Source organism: Cyanistes caeruleus, chromosome 4 (assembly GCF_971803275.1).
Source record: "Cyanistes caeruleus chromosome 4, bCyaCae1.hap1.1, whole genome shotgun sequence".
Classification (NCBI taxonomy): Eukaryota; Metazoa; Chordata; class Aves; order Passeriformes; family Paridae; genus Cyanistes; species Cyanistes caeruleus.
In genome coordinates, this window is record NC_141704.1 from 57,946,194 (window position 1) to 57,962,699 (window position 16,506).

Below are 16,506 nucleotides of genomic sequence, written 5' to 3' on the forward strand. Positions count from 1 at the left end.
GAAGAGAAAATCCATCTGTGTGTTTGGGAGTTCAGTGGAACATTAGGAAGAAATGAAGCCCATCATCTGGGCATGGATGTTTGATCTAGGGAAAAATGGACCAAACTTAGGTGTTGAGTTATTTGGGGATGGTGGGGGGTTGCGAGGGCATAAATTAACTCTGTCTAAAATAAAGTGTAAGTGCAATAAATGTGCTTTTTTATTCTAAGCTGTGAACCTTTAGGAAAAAAAAACAGAAAAAAACAGAAAAAAAATCAACCAAAAAAAAAAGCACATCCTTCTTTCATGAGCCTTGTGTCCTACCTGCCTCCCCTTCTCCACACTTCTCAACTGACAGATACCTGACAGTGGCCAACTTGCATGTGTTGGCAACCCAAATTAACATTGCTGTTCTGATCTCATTGTTGGGATTGGAGAAAGTCCTGCCCCATACTTCTTTTCCACTCTTGAAATCTTTTTGGGATCCAGTACTGCCCTGTGCCTCTAGAGCAGGGTCTGCCAGCGCCTGGGATGCATGAGCCAGCCCATCTGCTCTGTGGTCATCGTGACTGCAAGTGCAGAGCTCCTCCTGGCCCTCCATTCTCCAGGTGCACCCCTCCTCCCCACCTCACCCCGGGGGTAGTGAAGGGTCTCCCCGGGCTGGGCAGTGACATTATTCTTCAGCAATTGCAAAAGGAATCAGCCACCAGCTGCCTAACCGGATCCCTCTTTCCCTGCCCCAACACAGTGCAGGCTGGCCACTGTTGCCTTCTGTGACTCTGCCTTGTTTTGCAGGAGCAGGTGTAGGTGTGTGTAACTTGTGCATTACTGGCACTGTTTCTCTTTCTTACTTGAGCACAGGCTGCTTTTCCTGGATTAGGAAAGGGGCACAGATCTCCTGGGCTTCCCAGGAGAGCACGATGCATTGAGCAGTGACAGAAGGCATAGCACTCACTGGCTGGACCCTCTGGGAGAGCAAGATAGGACTGGCTTGTTTAAAGTTTATAGATACCTGGATCTGTATCCTTTAAACTTTATTATTTTTATATATAGTCAAGACAATGGCATTACCTCATAATACAGAGGCTTGTTTATGAGAGGCAAAGTATGTAGTAAGGAGAGGAAAGGGAAATTTATATACAGATTTGATTTCTTCTGTTTGTTTGTTTGTTCCTTAGTGCAATGAAATGTATGTCCCACCACTTTAAACTCTGTGCTAACACATTCCTTTCAGCTGTATTCTTTTTTTTTTTTTTTTTTTTTTTTTGACCACCAGAGGTTTGCAAGGGGCTTATGACTGCAAAGTAGAAGGTCCAGTCTGGTTACTTAAAAAAAAACAAACCCATTGTGTTATTAGATTTCCATAGCTGCTTTTTAAAATCTACAATGGAGTAACTGTTTTGAAACTTGTATTTATTTTTTAATTCATAACAAAATGTTTATTTTTGGTTTCCTATTATGTAGGTCATGGCAACTCCCCTTCGTTCCTTCTCAAGTTTCCCTTGTAATTGCCAATACAACTTATTTTTCTTGTTTGTTCCTTCTCCCTTTACTTTTGTTGTCCCTTCATTTGTACTTTGGAGTTTTTCTCATGTAAATTTGTACAATGGGAAATATTGTCCAGTTTGGTTAGAGAGCATGGAGACTTAAAACATATTAAAATTTGATAGCTGAATTCAGATTGAAGAAAACTATTTCAGTGTAAAGTTATTTAAAGAACTCTGTATTATATGAAAGGCAAAAAGTTCTATGTACTTGATGTGAATATGAGAATACTGCTATAATAAAGATTGACTGCATGGAAAAGTCTCAAGGAGATTGTTGATTGTGTCATGCATGACTCCATGAAGCTGGAGGGGTGCAACTCAGGTGGTTAAAGGGAGTGAAAAAGTTACTTTAGGGTATAACTCTGGAAGGGAAAGAGAAGGAAAAAAAAAAAAAATCAAGGGACTTCTACAGACCCCACTCCCTTCATTTTCCTTAAGCTGCATCACTGCCTCCTTGACTGCTGTGCTGAGCCCTAAGGCATTTTTACCTTGATTATTCTGAACTTTTATATATCAAAGGGGAATTCTCCTTCATCCTGAGAAAAGCCTGGACCAACTGGACTGGGTTCTCTTCTGAGTAAATTCTCCTGCTTCTGTGGCAATTACCCCTCACCTCCTCATTGGTTATTTGGCAGAGCCTTTACTGATAAGCCTGTTACCTGCCATACACTCATGGACCTTATTTCTTGGGGCAAACACATTCTCTATCAAGCAAGCATTACAGAAGCTCATGTGTACTCAAGTACTGCAGCTTTAAAGCTGTCATGGTCATTTTCCAAAAATTCTACTTAAAATACAAAATAATACAGTTCAGCTTCAACTTTGTTTACAGTTTTATTGACACAAGGACCCAGGAGACAAAGATTTGGTTCTAGGGGCCTCATTTAGTTCCAGGAACCTGAAAGTAACAGAAGAAAAACCTGAGAACATTTTCATTCATCCTTTTCCCAGCAGGCAGAGCAGAAGGACCTCCTCAATGCTACCTTCAGCAGTAGTAGAAGCTTTCGGTTTTGAGCTGTAATGTGTGACACAACAGCTTAAAAAAGACTTGGTAATTAAAGAACTGGAAACAAGCAAAAGCCTCAGACGTTTAAGGGGGACATCTGGACAGATCTCTCTAGAAACAGAGTGTCTTTGAAGTTAGATAATGCTGGGTCTACAGAACACCATGAAGAGAATAATTTAGAACTGGTACAAGGTAAGCTTCAACTCATAACCAAGTCAGTTGTTACACTGCAGGCTAATATTGCTAAAACCAGGACCACCTGGTCTCAGGCACCCGAGACACGTGTATGAAGGCAATGAGCAGTGCGGACGCTGCCTCCTGTAGCACAGAGGCTGGGCAAGTTCCCCCTGGGCAATGCACAAACACCTGCTGAGAGCAGGGCCCCGCAGCGGCAGAGCCGGGCACGGAGCCCGGGGCTGCACCCGAGCCGGGCCCGTGTGAGGAGGGGCCACGGGAGCCGTACCGGTGTGCTGCTATTCCTCATCGTCCGGAGGGATGCCGAGCTCCTCGTCCGTCCAGGCCGAAGCGTCGGGATACGGGAAGTGTCCCTGGGAGAGAGGCCCGTCAGAGCGCGGCCGGGGCCCGGCCCCCGCCCCCCGCCCCCGCCCGCCGCGCCGGCCTCACCAGCACCATGTCCGAGTTGTGCCAGAAGTGCCAGAGGATCCAGAACCACATGATGCCGCTGAGCACCTCGCCTCGAATCACCTGCGCCCGCGTCAGCTCCGGGAATTGCCGGTACCGCGGCGGGATGTGCACCCCGCCGCTCGCGCTGCAACACAGCACGGCCCCGCTTCACTCCGGGCTCCGCCGGCCCCGGCCCCGGCCCCGGCCCCGGCCCCGGCCCGCCCGCCCCACTGCCCGGCCCGCCCCGCTCACCGCCGCCGCCCGGGCACGGCGGCCCCGGCCCGCAGCAGCCGCCCCGCCGCCCGGCCCAGCGCCACCACCACCATGGCCGTGCCCAATGTCACCCGCAGCACCCAGCAACAGCCCCGCCGATTGGCGCGGCTGCCTTCCGGGGCGGAGACAGCCCCGGCACCGAGGTATCCCGGGAAACGGAGGCAGCCCCGGCACCGAGGTACCCCGGGAAACGGAGACAGCCCGGGCACCGAGGTATCCCGGGAAAGCGAAGGAGCCCGCGGCGCGGGGACAGCTCGCCTCGGGGCACGGAGGTATCCCGGGGCACGGAGACAGCACGCACTGCCCCCGCACATCTGTCCCCTCGCTCCCCACAGCACCCGGGAGCGCTGGGGAGGCACCAAGGGCGGGTTCTCCGTGGGTTCCCCCAAAAGTTGGCGTCGCCCACGGGGTGCGCAGAGCGGGGCGACCTCCCCAGCCAAGCCGCTCCTCTTTGGAGGGCCGGGGGGTGAGGACGGCTTCAGCTGCTGGTGTTTAAGGACGGGGCGGAATGAGCAGCGCGTCCCTCTGTCCAAGCCTGGGCGGCCCGGCTGTCCAGCCCGAGCAGTCCGGTGGTTTAGCAACGGGGCCGGGGTGCGGGTCTCGCCCTGAGGGCCGGGATGCGGGTCTCGCCCTGAGGGCTGGGATGCGGGTCTCGCCCTGAGGGCTGGGATGCGGGTCTCGCCCTGAGGGCTGGGATGCGGGTCTCGCCCTGAGGGCCGGGATGCGGGTCTCGCCCTGGGGCCGGGGTGCGGGTCTCGCCCTGAGGGCCGGGATGCGGGTCTCGCCCTGAGGGCCGGGATGCGGGTCTCGCCCTGAGGGCCGGGATGCGGGTCTCGCTCTGAGGGCCGGGATGCGGGTCTCGCCCTGGGGCCGGGATGCGGGTCTCGCCCTGGGGGCCGGGATGCGGGTCTCGCCCTGGGGCCGGGATGCGGGTCTCGCTCTGAGGGCCGGGATGCGGGTCTCGCCCTGGGGCCGGGATGCGGGTCTCGCCCTGGGGCCGGGGTGTCGCGAAGGAAGCAGCTGGTGCGGAGCCTGTTCCCGCTCTCTGGGCTGGTTGTCGGAGGGGCGACACCTCGGCATAGAAATCCCCAGCACAGAATTCCCACCTGAGTGTCTAAGAATTTTGTTCTTTCTCTTTTTTCCTCTCCCGCAAGCCTTCCAGCGGTGCGCCTGTTTTGCCTGCTCGGCAGTGCTCCTGGAGCTGCAGCCTGGTTTCAGTCCCGACACTTTGAGGATGATGCAAAACCCATTCTGCCGGTGGGTGGGTCTGTTCACCAGTATATGCCAGAGCAAGGGTCAGAGGAATTCTGCCAACTGCTTGTGGAAAACCAGTTGCATGCAGTAGTGCACCTGGTGTGCCTTCTGGGACATTGAGGTGATCACGGAAGAAGCAAGCAAAAAATAATGGAGAAAGCAGGCAGACTATCAGGGGAGTCCTTTCAAGGAATCCAGCACTCCCCTGCTCCTCCTGACAAGGTATGATGCCAATATAAGATTAATCCACACTTGTAGCTCCTCCTGAATCTTTATCAGATAACACTCTACAAAGGGCTGGAGAAGAGTTTCTGTGAGCCTCCTGAAGGTATTTTAAATAAGTAATAATATCTTTTCCATCTGTTAACACCCCAAACACCTGATATCCTCAGCTAAAACAGCAGTGGATAGCCGTGTAGTTAGGGAATTTTAGTTTCCCTGCTCCTCTGAGCCTTGTAGCATCCCTAATGCATTTTCAGCAGCAGTTTACAGGGAATTGCAGCAAACTTTTCAACCACTGTTTTTACTTTCCATGTGCAACATATTGCAACCTTGCAGCGTGCTCTATACCAAATTTATGTTTTTCCATAAAAACTGAATGCTTTGATACAAACTTCATCGTTTTATTGCCAGTTCTGCCTTCCAACTGCCTTATATTTTGGTTTTCTGCCTTTCTTCAGTCCTTGGCATCCTGTTCCCTGTGCCCTTGTTTCCCGTCTTGCTCTTGGCCAGATGTCTCCACTGCTGGCTTTGACCTGCAGAGGCAACTTTGTTCCCCTAGACTGAAGCCCCACTTTTTTCACTCTTCCTTAACTTCAGGTCCTTTCATTGACCTTTAAGCTTTGCTTGCCAGGGGAGCTTGGAAGCTGTGTAAACAGCAGCAGCAGCAACGCACATGTGGTCACTGGCTGCCCACCCCTGCTACACACCTAGCAGCTGAATAGAAACCAGGTGCAAGAGGGGGGTTATCATCTAGTTCTTAGAGGGTTTTTTTCAATATTCCTTCTTTCCAAACTTGATTTCTCAAAATCAAAACCATTTGTGATGAATTTACAGATAAGCAGCATAGTACCACAAGACATGGTGGAAGAATTAGTAAGTGATTCTTACTTATAATAAAGTAATAAAGTGAAAGTAAATTTAAACTTTGTAGACAATATTTCTGTTTAAGAATTTAAGTGTTCAAAAATCATGCTCGTTTTCTGTTTCCATCTCCTCCTTCCCCCTTCCAGGCAAGCTCCACATCCATCTCACATGTCCAGTGCTGCCACACAACTAATAAAGATTCCTGTAGCTCTCTGCTGCCAGGATGCCCAATAACACAGTAAGCTCATAATCTGTAGGTGGGTCACTGGAAAAGCAGAGAACAAAGAGCTGGGGAATGAAGACAGTTATTGCAGGGTGGGGGTTTCATTCCACATCGATTTAGTTTGTTTGCACTGCAGTAAGTTGCAGAGTATCTGTTGCCAAGATTTTCATTGCTTCTTGTATTTTTGTTTTCCACAGCTGTCCTGTTTGTGCATGGAGCCCAGGTCCCTTTGGCATGCCCTTGATACTCTCTGCCAAAAGGAATTTCATTGGTTTGTCCTCAGAGGCTTCCCGTGTCCTGAGGGGAGCTCGTGTGTTGGCAAGGAGAGAAACTGATGGCTATTACTACCTGGGCCACATTGTCCAGGAGGTGAAGGTGACTATTTATTGGGAACTTGGCTGTAAGACTATGTATCGTTTTTTCTCTGTTCTTCCCATACCTCGCCACTCCCAAGTCCTTGCTGTGGGGTGGCCCTCCAGTGCTACAGTGCACTTCATAGCCACTGTTGCCTCCCCACACTCTCATTTCATCTGTTACCTGGTGCTGTCTGGCTGTTTGCTGTGAGGAGCCCTGCAAGTAAGAACAGCCTGGAGATAAATCCGTTTTTGTAGTTACAATGAGTTTTTATTCAGAGACAGACAAAACAGGTCTCTTATACCTATTGTCTAATTTTGCCCAGCCTAGCAGCAGACTTGGTTAGTAAAGCAGCAACTAGTAATCCAAAATGTTTGTCTCCAGGGTCCACTTCCTCTTTACCAAGCTGAGACCTTTCCTCACTCTTTTCCATCTGTGTTTCTGGGAATTGCAAGATGCTTTTGGATGCCAGATGGAAAATCCTCCCTGCAGGTTTTCTTTTAAAGTCCAGTTCATTTTGCATTTTGCAGGTTAGTTAAATGAATTTTGGTGCTAGTATGGGTGAGGATGTCTGTAAGCTTCAGTGCTGGGTAGGAGAGATTGGGGTAGAACAGACTGGGACAGCTATAGGCACAAGTGACATCAGCTGGAGTAGGAGCTTACGGTATTATTTGTGTAAGTGCACTCAAAGATCTGCAGAGAAGGCTGAGATTCTGGCAGTAGATCTTGCCCTCACTGCTAAAGGTTTCAATTAAAGCATTTAAATTTATGAGAATTGTGACTTTTTACTGCTTTTTTTACCCTTCTGATTGCTGAAGGATTGTTTGTTATCCTTCTGATTGTTGTGAGCTGCGTCATACACAGTTTATTTTTGCTGCTCTCTTTCTGGTGGGAGGTTTTCCTGGTAGAGTTCTCCCTTAGCCTGCTAACTGTGTTCTTACTAAAATCTAAGTCCAAAGTGAAAGGAAGAAAAAATCTGTCAGCCCTTTAAGCCCCAGCTTTTTGTTTACTTTTAAAGTGGTATGGACACAGTACAGTGAAACCCTGGTAGGAGAGGAAAGCTGCATTCCCAGATCACATTCCACTTCCTGGGGTTTCTGCTACTTCCCTCTTAGCACTCAAGCTTGGCTGTTAACTGGACCTTGCAAATTGCCTTGCAAACCACATGTTTAACTCTTGCAGGGCTCCAGGGAAGGCTTTTTAATTGAGTTTGACCAAAGTCATGCTCTGAAGGGCAAGGTCCAGCATGGCCAGCAGGAAACGCCTGTCTATGACATTCTCCACTACGAAGACGCCCGGCGACAGCCTCTTGCTCCAGGGGACAGGGTCTTGGCACCATGGGAGGCTCCAGCCAAACGTTTTGGCCCTGGCACTGTGCTCAGGGTTGTGGAGAACACAAAGGCACCTTTAGGTACTGGGTGTTTCGGTTTCCTTAGCAGCGCTGGGCTTGCCATGGGTGCTGATCACTGTGTAGGGAAGAGAACAGGCTCCAGCACAGAGAATTCACTTGCTGCTGCTTGGGTTCTCATCTTCGTGTTTTTATTGTTGGTACTAAGCCCTTTTTGCAGGGTCAGAATTAATGCAGCTCACGGGATTTGCCTTTGCTTTATCCTGTGGGTGAAAACTTGCTAAAAAACTGAGGGGTTGGGGGTGGCATCCTCCCAACACAAAGCAAAAAACATTATTGACCCTCCTTAGGGTCACCTGATTATCTGTAAGTCTACTTTCCAGCTATTTCTGGGTAAAATCCCACCTGTGACAACTGAGATTTTTTTATACTTGCTGTCTCCGCACAGGAAATTCAGAGGAAAAGCAAATTTTAAACCTGTAAGAATAAAATAATAAAATTTGTTACAGAATTGTCTGAAACACAAGTCAATATTTTTACCTCCTACTTTCTAGGAGATAAATCACACAGTTTGACATGCTGCTAATACATTACTTGTTTGGATTTTCTTCCCCCCAACATGCACAGAACACAATGAAAGGGGAGTGCTTGTGAGTTTCTGGAATGGGCAGACTAAGGAGGTGTCTTCTGTCCAAGCTCTGCGGATTCCCCTGCCCCTAAGCGAACGCATCATCCTGGAGCTGCAGATGCCTTTAGCAGCCAGGCAGATGGTGGTAGATTCAAGCTTGGATTACCCCTATCTTGTGGCACCAGGATACAGAGCCTCAGGGCACCACAGACAGGGTCACCTGGACCTGGATTGCTGCCCAGGGGCTCTGTGTTCCACACATCCCTGTGCAAAGTGCAGCTGGGGGTGTACCTCCCTTCCTCAGTGCTGCCTTGGAGCCTGGGATCCCACACGGCCTGCAGAGGGCAAAGTGCAGCAGGAAAATGCCTTCATCCCACGGGCAAGCTTGGCTGAAGAAAACCTCAGCAAGAAAATAGAACAGGAACTGTCTGAATTGAGGATTGCATCTTCAGAAAGTGTTTCCAGAGAGGAAGAGAAAAAGGAAGAGAAGAGATTGGAGATGGAAAACATTCCAAAATATGTTAGGTGTTGTTTGGAAGAGGATCATGAGGTTATAGAAACTGAGAAGGTATAAAGTCCTTCACCCTGGCTCTTCTGTTAATATATGGTCTGTTATTTGTATAAATATCTGCTTTGTTACTTCAAGTTTACTACCCTTGGTAGTAAGCAATTATTAGTGGTTTAAGGCCTGGTCCTTATGCCTGCCTGCTAAAGAATGGAGGGACTCTACACTGTCTTCCTTTGACTGGGGTAAGAGCTATAATGCCATTGTCCCTGGCTAGAGCAGGCTTCTAGAACCTCTTCCATGGATGCAGAATATGAGAAGTGTTGCATAGCCCAGTCCCTCTGCATTCTGCTTCTGTGTGAAGGAGGTAAAGGCAAAAAAAGGAAAAAGTGTCAGAAGACTTGACACTGGATCAGGATTACCGATGGGATTGTTCCATACCAAGGCAGTCTCTTGATTGATTCTTTTAACATACTTCTTCACTCTGTTAGAGGTGTCCCCTCTCCCTCTCCCAGTCAAGGACCACAAGAGACTTATGTAGTGCTCAGCAGCTGATTTGGTGCTTGTGAGCAGGGCTCTGGGTGAGGATCAGTAAGGAGGAGGTTCACATGCACCAGCTGCTGCCACGCTTACCTCTATTGCTCTGCAAGGATTAGAATCCAAATTCTGGCACGTGCCAGAAGCAGGGCTGTCTTTCAGCCAGAGCTCCTCTGGCCTGATCTCTTTTGTACCAGTTTGGACCCTTCAGGCAAAAGTACTTTAAGTCACTTGGAAACATAGGGAAACTCAGGAAGTGATCAGAAATTTCCTATGAGTTGTTTCTTTAGTAAAGAACTCCCACAGAATTTGTTTTTTTTTCATTCTCTCTTAAGCTTCAGTTACAACTTAAGATCTTAATGCTGCAAATTCATTAAATAAACCTATATTTTTCCTTATTAGGTCTGGATTATGATTGCATTTCTTGTTATTTCTAGGGCCCTCAGAGGGAGATGGCTCATGCTGTGGTTGATGCTGCTGTCAACACAGACAGCTGGTTAATGGAGACAGATCACAAAGAAGAAGCAGAGAGCAGACAGCAGGATGCTGAAACTGAAGCTAATTTTGAACATGAGCATGGTATTGAAACTATAACTCCTTTATCCAAACATAAGACTTAGCACATAATATCAGTGCAGGATGGCATCATGTATAAGATCTGGCACCAAAATTCTTGGTGCTTCCCAAGAAAATACCATAATGTCATCTTTATATATAGGTATTAATGGTGCTGTGGCTTGACAAGTTGCTCATCTTCTCTCAAGGTAAAAGAATTTTCAGGTGGAAGTCAAGATTTTTTTTTGGCTTTTGCAGCTCAGCTACTGCAGCTTTTGGAGTTTTTTAACCTATATATAGAACTCAGTATAAATTAAAATTTCCTTACTTTAAAAATTAATATGTAACATTAACTGTGACTGTGTATAGTAACAAGATTTCACCAGGACTGTTCTGCAGAGCAATCCTCTTATCTGTGCTGAAAATTACTGCTTTATAATATCACTGAGTAGAATTTTGTTCCCTGAAGGGCCAAAAGAGGCTGGATCGTGATTTTGATCAGTTTGTTGCTCTTGTCAGCTTTGTGACAATTGCGTGCATCTATCTAAGAGAGGATTCTGAAAGCATAAAGCTTTCTCTGTGACTGCTTTATGACACTGCTGGAAGAGGGAGAATGAAAAGTCAAACAGGAGTGCAGATTTCCTCCCAGCTGGCATTCCAGCATCATTCCATGCAACACCTGCCACTCAGGTCTGTCCTGTCCTTAGCAGAAAGGTGTGAGCAAACTCTGCTCATGTTCTCAGTTACTCAAAAGCTGTGTTAGCAGGGTTGTGCCCATGCTCATGTCTCCTGTCTCTCAGCAGGATGTAGACATCAGGCTTTGCCCTGTCAAAAGATTTATCATCTTTACTCAGAGCAGCTCATGCCTGTCTGTGAGATATGTAAACAATCCTTTAGCCTGAGTAGCTGTAAGAAGGGCCAGGCAAAACTCAGTTTCCCAGGCAAAACTCTTGCCTAAATGCAATGACAAACTTGTTTCTGAAAAGCTGGAGCCTCTTTTGTGGAGACTAAAAACTGTCCCACTTCCTCAGAGGAAAATGTTATAAAATCCTTGCTTGAATATATTTCATATGAGCAGACCTTTTGTTCTTTTAATTTGCTTTCTTTTTATAAGTTTCCTATATTCTCATATGTCCTTGCCCTAATTTATTTGAAAGGCCTTTTTGAGTCCAGAGAGGCAGAAGCTCCAGTCCAGCATTCCCAAGGGAGCCCTTCCCTGGGAAGCAGTGCTCTGCTTCCCTTCAGGTGCCAGAGCTTCTTTGCCCAAGTGAATCAATCGCTGGAGAAAGACAGCCTGACCATCAGATCAGCCCTTTGTGTGCAGAGACCACACAGTGCCACCAACCTGCTGGCTGGGAGATCCACACATCCCCCAAGTCTTCTAAAAGACAAAAACATCAATGTGAGTATTTGGTTCAAACCAGGTTTAGTTCTTAGGATGAGGAGATTTGTTTTTGTTGTGTGAGAATGTTCTCTCCTTTGATCTTTCACAAAGGTTTTTGCAGCAACAAAAATTATGCCTGTGTAGAATAATGATTATGCATAATTAGAAACTTAAGGACTCCACTTGGGAACCCACATTGTGCAGGACAGGGCACTTGTGGTATTTTTGCTCAGCACTTTTGATAAAATGTTTTTGTTAGGTCTAATGTTAGATCTAATATCTTCTAAATAAGCTTCTCAGCCAGCTGTACTACATAGCAGAATAAATACTCCTCTTTTACAGATACTGAAAGCAAAAAAGAGGAAGTTTAGGCAGTCATCTGATGCCCACAGCAGAGTTCATGTTAGGGCAGGAGTGGAACTAGAAGTCTCCTCATCCTTAAGCTGGTACTTTACCTGTTGGAAAACATCATTTGTTCACATCCCACCTATAAAACACTTCTGATTCTTTCTTTGATCTCTCCTTGTGTGTATCAGTAAACACAAACACTCACAAGGTACCTTTTTCTTTTTTTAAGAATAGCAATACACTGAAGAACAGAGCTGTTTACAGCCCCTGGGAATCCATACAGATCAATGTGTTAAGGGAAACCAGTCAAAATGCTATGTAAGACTGGCAGGAACATTACTTGGAAGTCCTGTAATATTTTCCAGCTTGTGGTATTTGAGTTGTCCCCAGGAAAGTGCTGGAAGGATACATTCTGTTTGGAGAGGAGCAGCTGACAGCAGGAGCAAGCTAACTGCACCTGGAATAGGAGGAATGAGGATGCATTTGACAGAGGAAAATGCTTTGGGGGAACTCTGTTCCAGCCCCTAACAGCTCTAGCAATGTAAACTGCGATACCTGTCTAAAGGTTTGGTGGTGTTTACTTGCACTTACTTCATAAAGGGCACTGTAAGGAGTACAAAAATAAATACTTCATATGACTGTGAACAGAGGCCTTGAGGTGCTCCTTCATCTCTGTACACAGCACAGTGCATTTAAAAACAAATCAGCAACACCACAGCATTGAAATGAAGCTACTACTGAAGAAGACACAAAGACTGCTTGAGCATAGGTAGAAGCCTCAGACAGCAAGAGGTGAGAAGTTGAAACACCTGCAGAGAACTCCAGGAATGTTCTGGGTTTGGCCAGAGGGGGGCAGATATTTCTCTTGCTAATAAAATCTAGTAAGGAATATATATGTTTTGTTGTTAGAACCTGGGTTTTCCATCCAATCCAGAGGCTGACCCAAAGACTGGGGAGTTTCAAGCATTGGCTCAACACTGGGACAGCACAGCCTACTGACCTATGGAGAACTCTTAAGACTGGATTTTCAGGCACCTCTTTGTTGATTAAGCCTAATGTTTTCTACAGTTTTAGCATCATCCTCTGTTTTAATGGATGGGAATCAACACTGCAGTATTTGTGAGCCTTTGTAGCTCCTAGGTCCCAGGAGTGACATTAAAACTGGGCTGTTCTGGTTTTGTGTGTTTACAGTTTGCATTAGAAAAACATACTGTTGGGACTAAGGGTTCAGCTTGCTTTTTTCCTCTTAGAATAAATCAATCCTTAGTGGTGCATCTCAGCAGAGGTGGAAAGAACTGGACTTCAGCAGAGCCAAGATTGAGCACAAAAGGTGGCAAGAGGAACAGAGGCAGCTGAAGAGGGAGCAGCAGCAAGCGGCAGATGGCATCCGACGCCAGCTGCGCCGGGACAGCCAGAGGTGATGCTGGGAACTGACTGCTTTTTGTGCTAAATGTTGGAAGGTTGGTAACATCTGCTCCCTGCTGCTCTCCTTCAGTCCCTGCACATCCCATATTGTGCTTTTTGCTGGACACTGCAGAGGGGTCACAGTGCTTCCTTACTGGTAATAAAATTGGTGCTTGAGGTGTGAGGGAGTGGGTACATTATCTCCAAGGGCAAGTTCTTTCAGTCCTGCTCTCAGACCAGAAGTGCTGACATCAGGCACCAGCCCATTTGGGGCTTTTGCTACCTCTGTTCTGGACACAGGCTTAATCCTCATAACCGAACAAAGAGTCCTGGACTATTAACTGAACAAGGATTGCCAAAATATCTGCTTTGTGTCTTATGCACTGTCTCTCCTTTTTATTGCTCTTTCTTTATGGGAAATTTGAGAAATTTTGTTTTGGAAACAGGCAACAATTGCGTCAGAGAACATTGCAAGTGCTGGAGAAACAGCTGGAGCACAAAGAGAGAGCTTTGCAGCACATGGCACTGCTCCAGGCTGCTGGGGCTGAGAGGAGCAGGAAGGAATCCTTCTTTCGAGAGGAGGAGGAGAGGAAGGCAAGGCAGAGGCTTCAGTTCTTAAAGACACAGCATTTGAAGAGAGAGGAGTTGCAGGCAGAAAGCAACAAAAGCAGCTGTGAGAAAGAGAAAGAAAGGCTGGTAAGGGCACTTTCAGAAGTTATTTTTTTCTTCTGCCGTGTTTCCAGCAGTGTCAGTATCTGGAGTATTTGTATATTTCACCTGTTTTACATCCAATATAACTATATCATTTGGAGATAAAAAGGGTAACATTTTTTTGGCATGTGTATAACGTTGAAAGGTGGAAAGTAAAATTCCTTATCTGTGCCATAAAATGAGTCTTTCTGCATGCAAGGAATGAATTGCCATAGATTATATCCATTTCTGACTTCTACTAGTGAGAATCCTAGTACTGTGGGATGATTTGGATTGTATTCATGTAGTTCTGACCCCCGCTGCCATGGGCAGGACATCATCCGCTAGACCAGGCTGCTCAGAACCCCCAGTCCAACCTGCCAGGGATGGAGCGTGCACAGCTTCTCTGGGCAACCTGTGCTAGTGCCTCTCCACCCTCACAGGAAAGAATGTCTTCCTAATCCCTAACCTAAACCTACTCTTTTTCAGTTTAAAGCCATTCTCCCTTGTCCTATCACTCCATGCCCTTGTAAAAGGTCCCTCTCCAGCTCCTCTAGCCCCTTTAGGCATTGGAATGAGCTCTAAGGTCTCTCCAGAGCCTTCTCTTCTCCAGGCTGAAAAACCCCAGTTCTCTCAGCCTGGTTCCATAGCAGAGGTGCTCCAGTCCTCTGAGCATCTTTGTGATCCTCCTCTGGACTCCAGCAGGTCCATCTCCTTCTTATGCTGAGGGCCCCAGAGCTGGACAGAGATGAAAAGTGAGGATGAAATTTGGCATGAGGGCTGACTGTACAGTTTTGAATGTCTTTATGTAGGAGTTCCTGAGGAGCAGAATGCAGTCCCGGCAGGAAGCACTAGAACAAGAATCCCAGGAGCAGGACAAACAGCAAAACCAGCACCAGGCTGCCAAAGTGAGAGTGTTCCAGAGGAGAGAGAGTTCTCATCGGAAGATGGAAAAAGAAGGCAAAAAACTCCATGCTCTCCAGCAGTACCTCAGGGAACAGAACCTTCTGCTGCTCCGGGCATCCCTGCTCGCATAAGGAAGCGGCACAGTGGGTCAGGAGCAGGGCCTGGAGCAGTTCACAGGCCTGTTGTGTCTTGTCAGCTGTGTCAGTGTGCCAGAGCAGAGTTGTGACAGGTGGCAGTAGGATTCCTGGAGACGTGTTTCATCTCCCTTTCACTGCAGCCAGAGTGCGCTTCCGCTGCTCTGTCCTTTTCCTGCCTTTCTCTCTGGGGTCACTGGCCTCCCCGAGAGGGAGCAGCAGGGCACATCTAGAGGCCCTTTGCTCCATCAGAAAGGAGGGGTTTTCCAGTGCATTGCACTGTGGTGAGTGGAGTGCCAAAGGAGAAGAGGAGGAGGAGGTTAAGCTGGTCACATCCTGAAGTGTTCCCTCACATCATCCGAGGTACAAAATTCGCTGTGGCTGTGCCACAGGGAATGCACTGATCGCCTCTGGGTAACCAGAAATTTCAGATGGGTTTTTAGGAAAGGAGAATGGACATGGCACAATTTATCTGCTGAAACAGTCAGAGCTATGTGAAATATCTTTATTTTACACAGAATTATGCTAAAATGAATACAGTATGTGTGATACCTTGTTTCAAATAATGCCTAGAACCAAACTAGATATAAAATTTAGCTTTGGCCTGACATTCTGTGTACACTTAGAAACATGATACACGTTTTCTGGAGCATTATAAAAATTTATGCCTCTTACTAGAATACAGCACCAGTTACAATGGCAGTGTCTTAAAAAAAAAAAAAAAAAAAAAAAAAAAGTAAAATTAAGAAAACTTAAAGGGAGCTCCTTTGAAATCCTGCCAGATCTTCTGAATGGCCAGCAGTTTCCTAGCAGTAAGTGTCAGACTGCATTCCTCCACGGATAATGGAGAGGCTATGCCTTCAGCTTTTCCCTAAAAAGACAAAGTCTCTCATCCAGATGTTTACAAACTACTCTGAGGCCTTAATAGCTAAAATGGGTATTTTTAAACTTCAGGATCCAAAATGTGCATGAGCCATCCTCAGATTTTTGCTTAAAAAAAAAAATAAAAAAGAGGGAAGAGGATAGATGAACTTAAATAGGTGAAGGCTTTCACAAACAAAATATCAAAGTTAAGGTCTGAAAAAAAATATAACTTGCTTCATATCATGGAAACTACATGTGAGGCACAGTTTTACATTTTAGATGTGAAATGCCATCATTTGGAACAGTTTCCACTCTGTTGTCAGTCTGGAAAAGTTGGCTGGAATTTGCTCAGCAAGAACATGGATGGTTGTGCCCCAGGCCTGGCACACACCCTGCTGACAGGGAACATGGGTGCTGCTGGCACATGAAGATTTTCTTTAGGGCAGTGTTTGGGGATTGCTTGCTTCTCCTCTTGTTGGAGTTCTCTTTTACATAAAATCATGTGCTAGTTAGGACAAATCTCTGCCTGCTTATGACTCTAACTAGATTTAAAGAAAAAAGCCTAGAACTTACAAGGTGTAAAACTGTACTCCTGCTTTTATCCTTTTGTACTTGGAAATGGAATATGCAGTGATTAAAGGGAAGTACATGAAATGTACTGAGCTGAATCTAAACTTATTTTTCAGACTTCATTTATGTGCTATTAATCATTACTTTATAAACACCATAAAACAGCAGATTGTCTGCTTATGTCCTTTCTCTTCATTGCTTAACCACCTGAGAACAGACCACTGCAGAGACCCTGCTCTACTGCTATTTCACACAGGGTACATCTGGGAATATATTCAGTACCACAC

At 46.6% G+C, this 16,506-nt stretch overlaps 2 protein-coding genes across 13 annotated transcripts; one reads left to right on the forward strand and one right to left on the reverse strand.

Annotated features, from left to right (window-relative positions):
- Window positions 1-2,341: 2,341 nt before the first annotated feature.
- Window positions 2,342-3,536, reverse strand: NDUFB2 (NADH:ubiquinone oxidoreductase subunit B2). 3 transcript variants are annotated; one of them, XM_086884962.1, is made up of 5 exons: window positions 3,409-3,536; window positions 3,157-3,301; window positions 2,996-3,080; window positions 2,510-2,541; window positions 2,342-2,424 (listed from the first exon to the last, which is right to left on the reverse strand). In XM_086884962.1, the coding sequence occupies exons 1-3, from the start codon at window positions 3,480-3,482 to the stop codon at window positions 3,006-3,008; spliced, it is 294 nt and encodes a 97-aa protein (XP_086741088.1). In that variant the 5' UTR covers window positions 3,483-3,536; the 3' UTR covers window positions 2,342-2,424; window positions 2,510-2,541; window positions 2,996-3,005. The 3 variants fall into 3 exon arrangements, with proteins under 3 accessions (XP_086741088.1, XP_086741087.1, XP_086741086.1); XM_086884961.1 differs by lacking the exon at window positions 2,510-2,541; XM_086884960.1 differs by having other exon boundaries at window positions 2,342-2,541.
- LOC111936854 (uncharacterized) lies at window positions 3,473-16,386 on the forward strand. Of its 10 annotated transcripts, none has more exons than XM_086884941.1 (12): window positions 3,473-3,572; window positions 3,608-3,701; window positions 4,584-4,905; window positions 5,916-6,007; window positions 6,190-6,367; window positions 7,529-7,757; window positions 8,322-8,890; window positions 9,802-9,943; window positions 11,077-11,321; window positions 12,902-13,068; window positions 13,502-13,751; window positions 14,558-16,386. In XM_086884941.1, exons 3-12 carry the CDS (start codon window positions 4,834-4,836, stop codon window positions 14,780-14,782), a joined length of 2,169 nt encoding a protein of 722 aa, XP_086741067.1. In that variant the 5' UTR covers window positions 3,473-3,572; window positions 3,608-3,701; window positions 4,584-4,833; the 3' UTR covers window positions 14,783-16,386. The 10 variants fall into 10 exon arrangements, with proteins under 10 accessions (XP_086741067.1, XP_086741066.1, XP_086741069.1 ...); XM_086884948.1 differs by adding an exon at window positions 6,731-6,876 and having other exon boundaries at window positions 3,555-3,701; XM_086884940.1 differs by having other exon boundaries at window positions 3,540-3,701.
- The last annotated feature ends 120 nt before the right edge of the window (window positions 16,387-16,506 follow it).

Excerpts from the sequence above, each read along its gene's own strand:
- NDUFB2 (XM_086884961.1), bottom strand. The coding sequence starts at position 3,482 with ATGGTGGTGGTGGCGCTGGGCCGGGCGGCGGGGCGGCTGCTGCGGGCC. Across the intron at positions 3,302-3,408 it reads GCCGTGCCCGGGCGGCGGCG|CGCGAGCGGCGGGGTGCACA; the intron begins GTGAGCGGGGCG and ends GCTGTGTTGCAG. Across the intron at positions 3,081-3,156 it reads ACAACTCGGACATGGTGCTG|GGACACTTCCCGTATCCCGA; the intron begins GTGAGGCCGGCG and ends CCTCTCTCCCAG.
- LOC111936854 (XM_086884941.1), top strand. The coding sequence starts at position 4,834 with ATGGAGAAAGCAGGCAGACTATCAGGGGAGTCCTTTCAAGGAATCCAG. Across the intron at positions 4,906-5,915 it reads CCCCTGCTCCTCCTGACAAG|GCAAGCTCCACATCCATCTC; the intron begins GTATGATGCCAA and ends TCCCCCTTCCAG. Across the intron at positions 8,891-9,801 it reads AGGTTATAGAAACTGAGAAG|GGCCCTCAGAGGGAGATGGC; the intron begins GTATAAAGTCCT and ends TGTTATTTCTAG.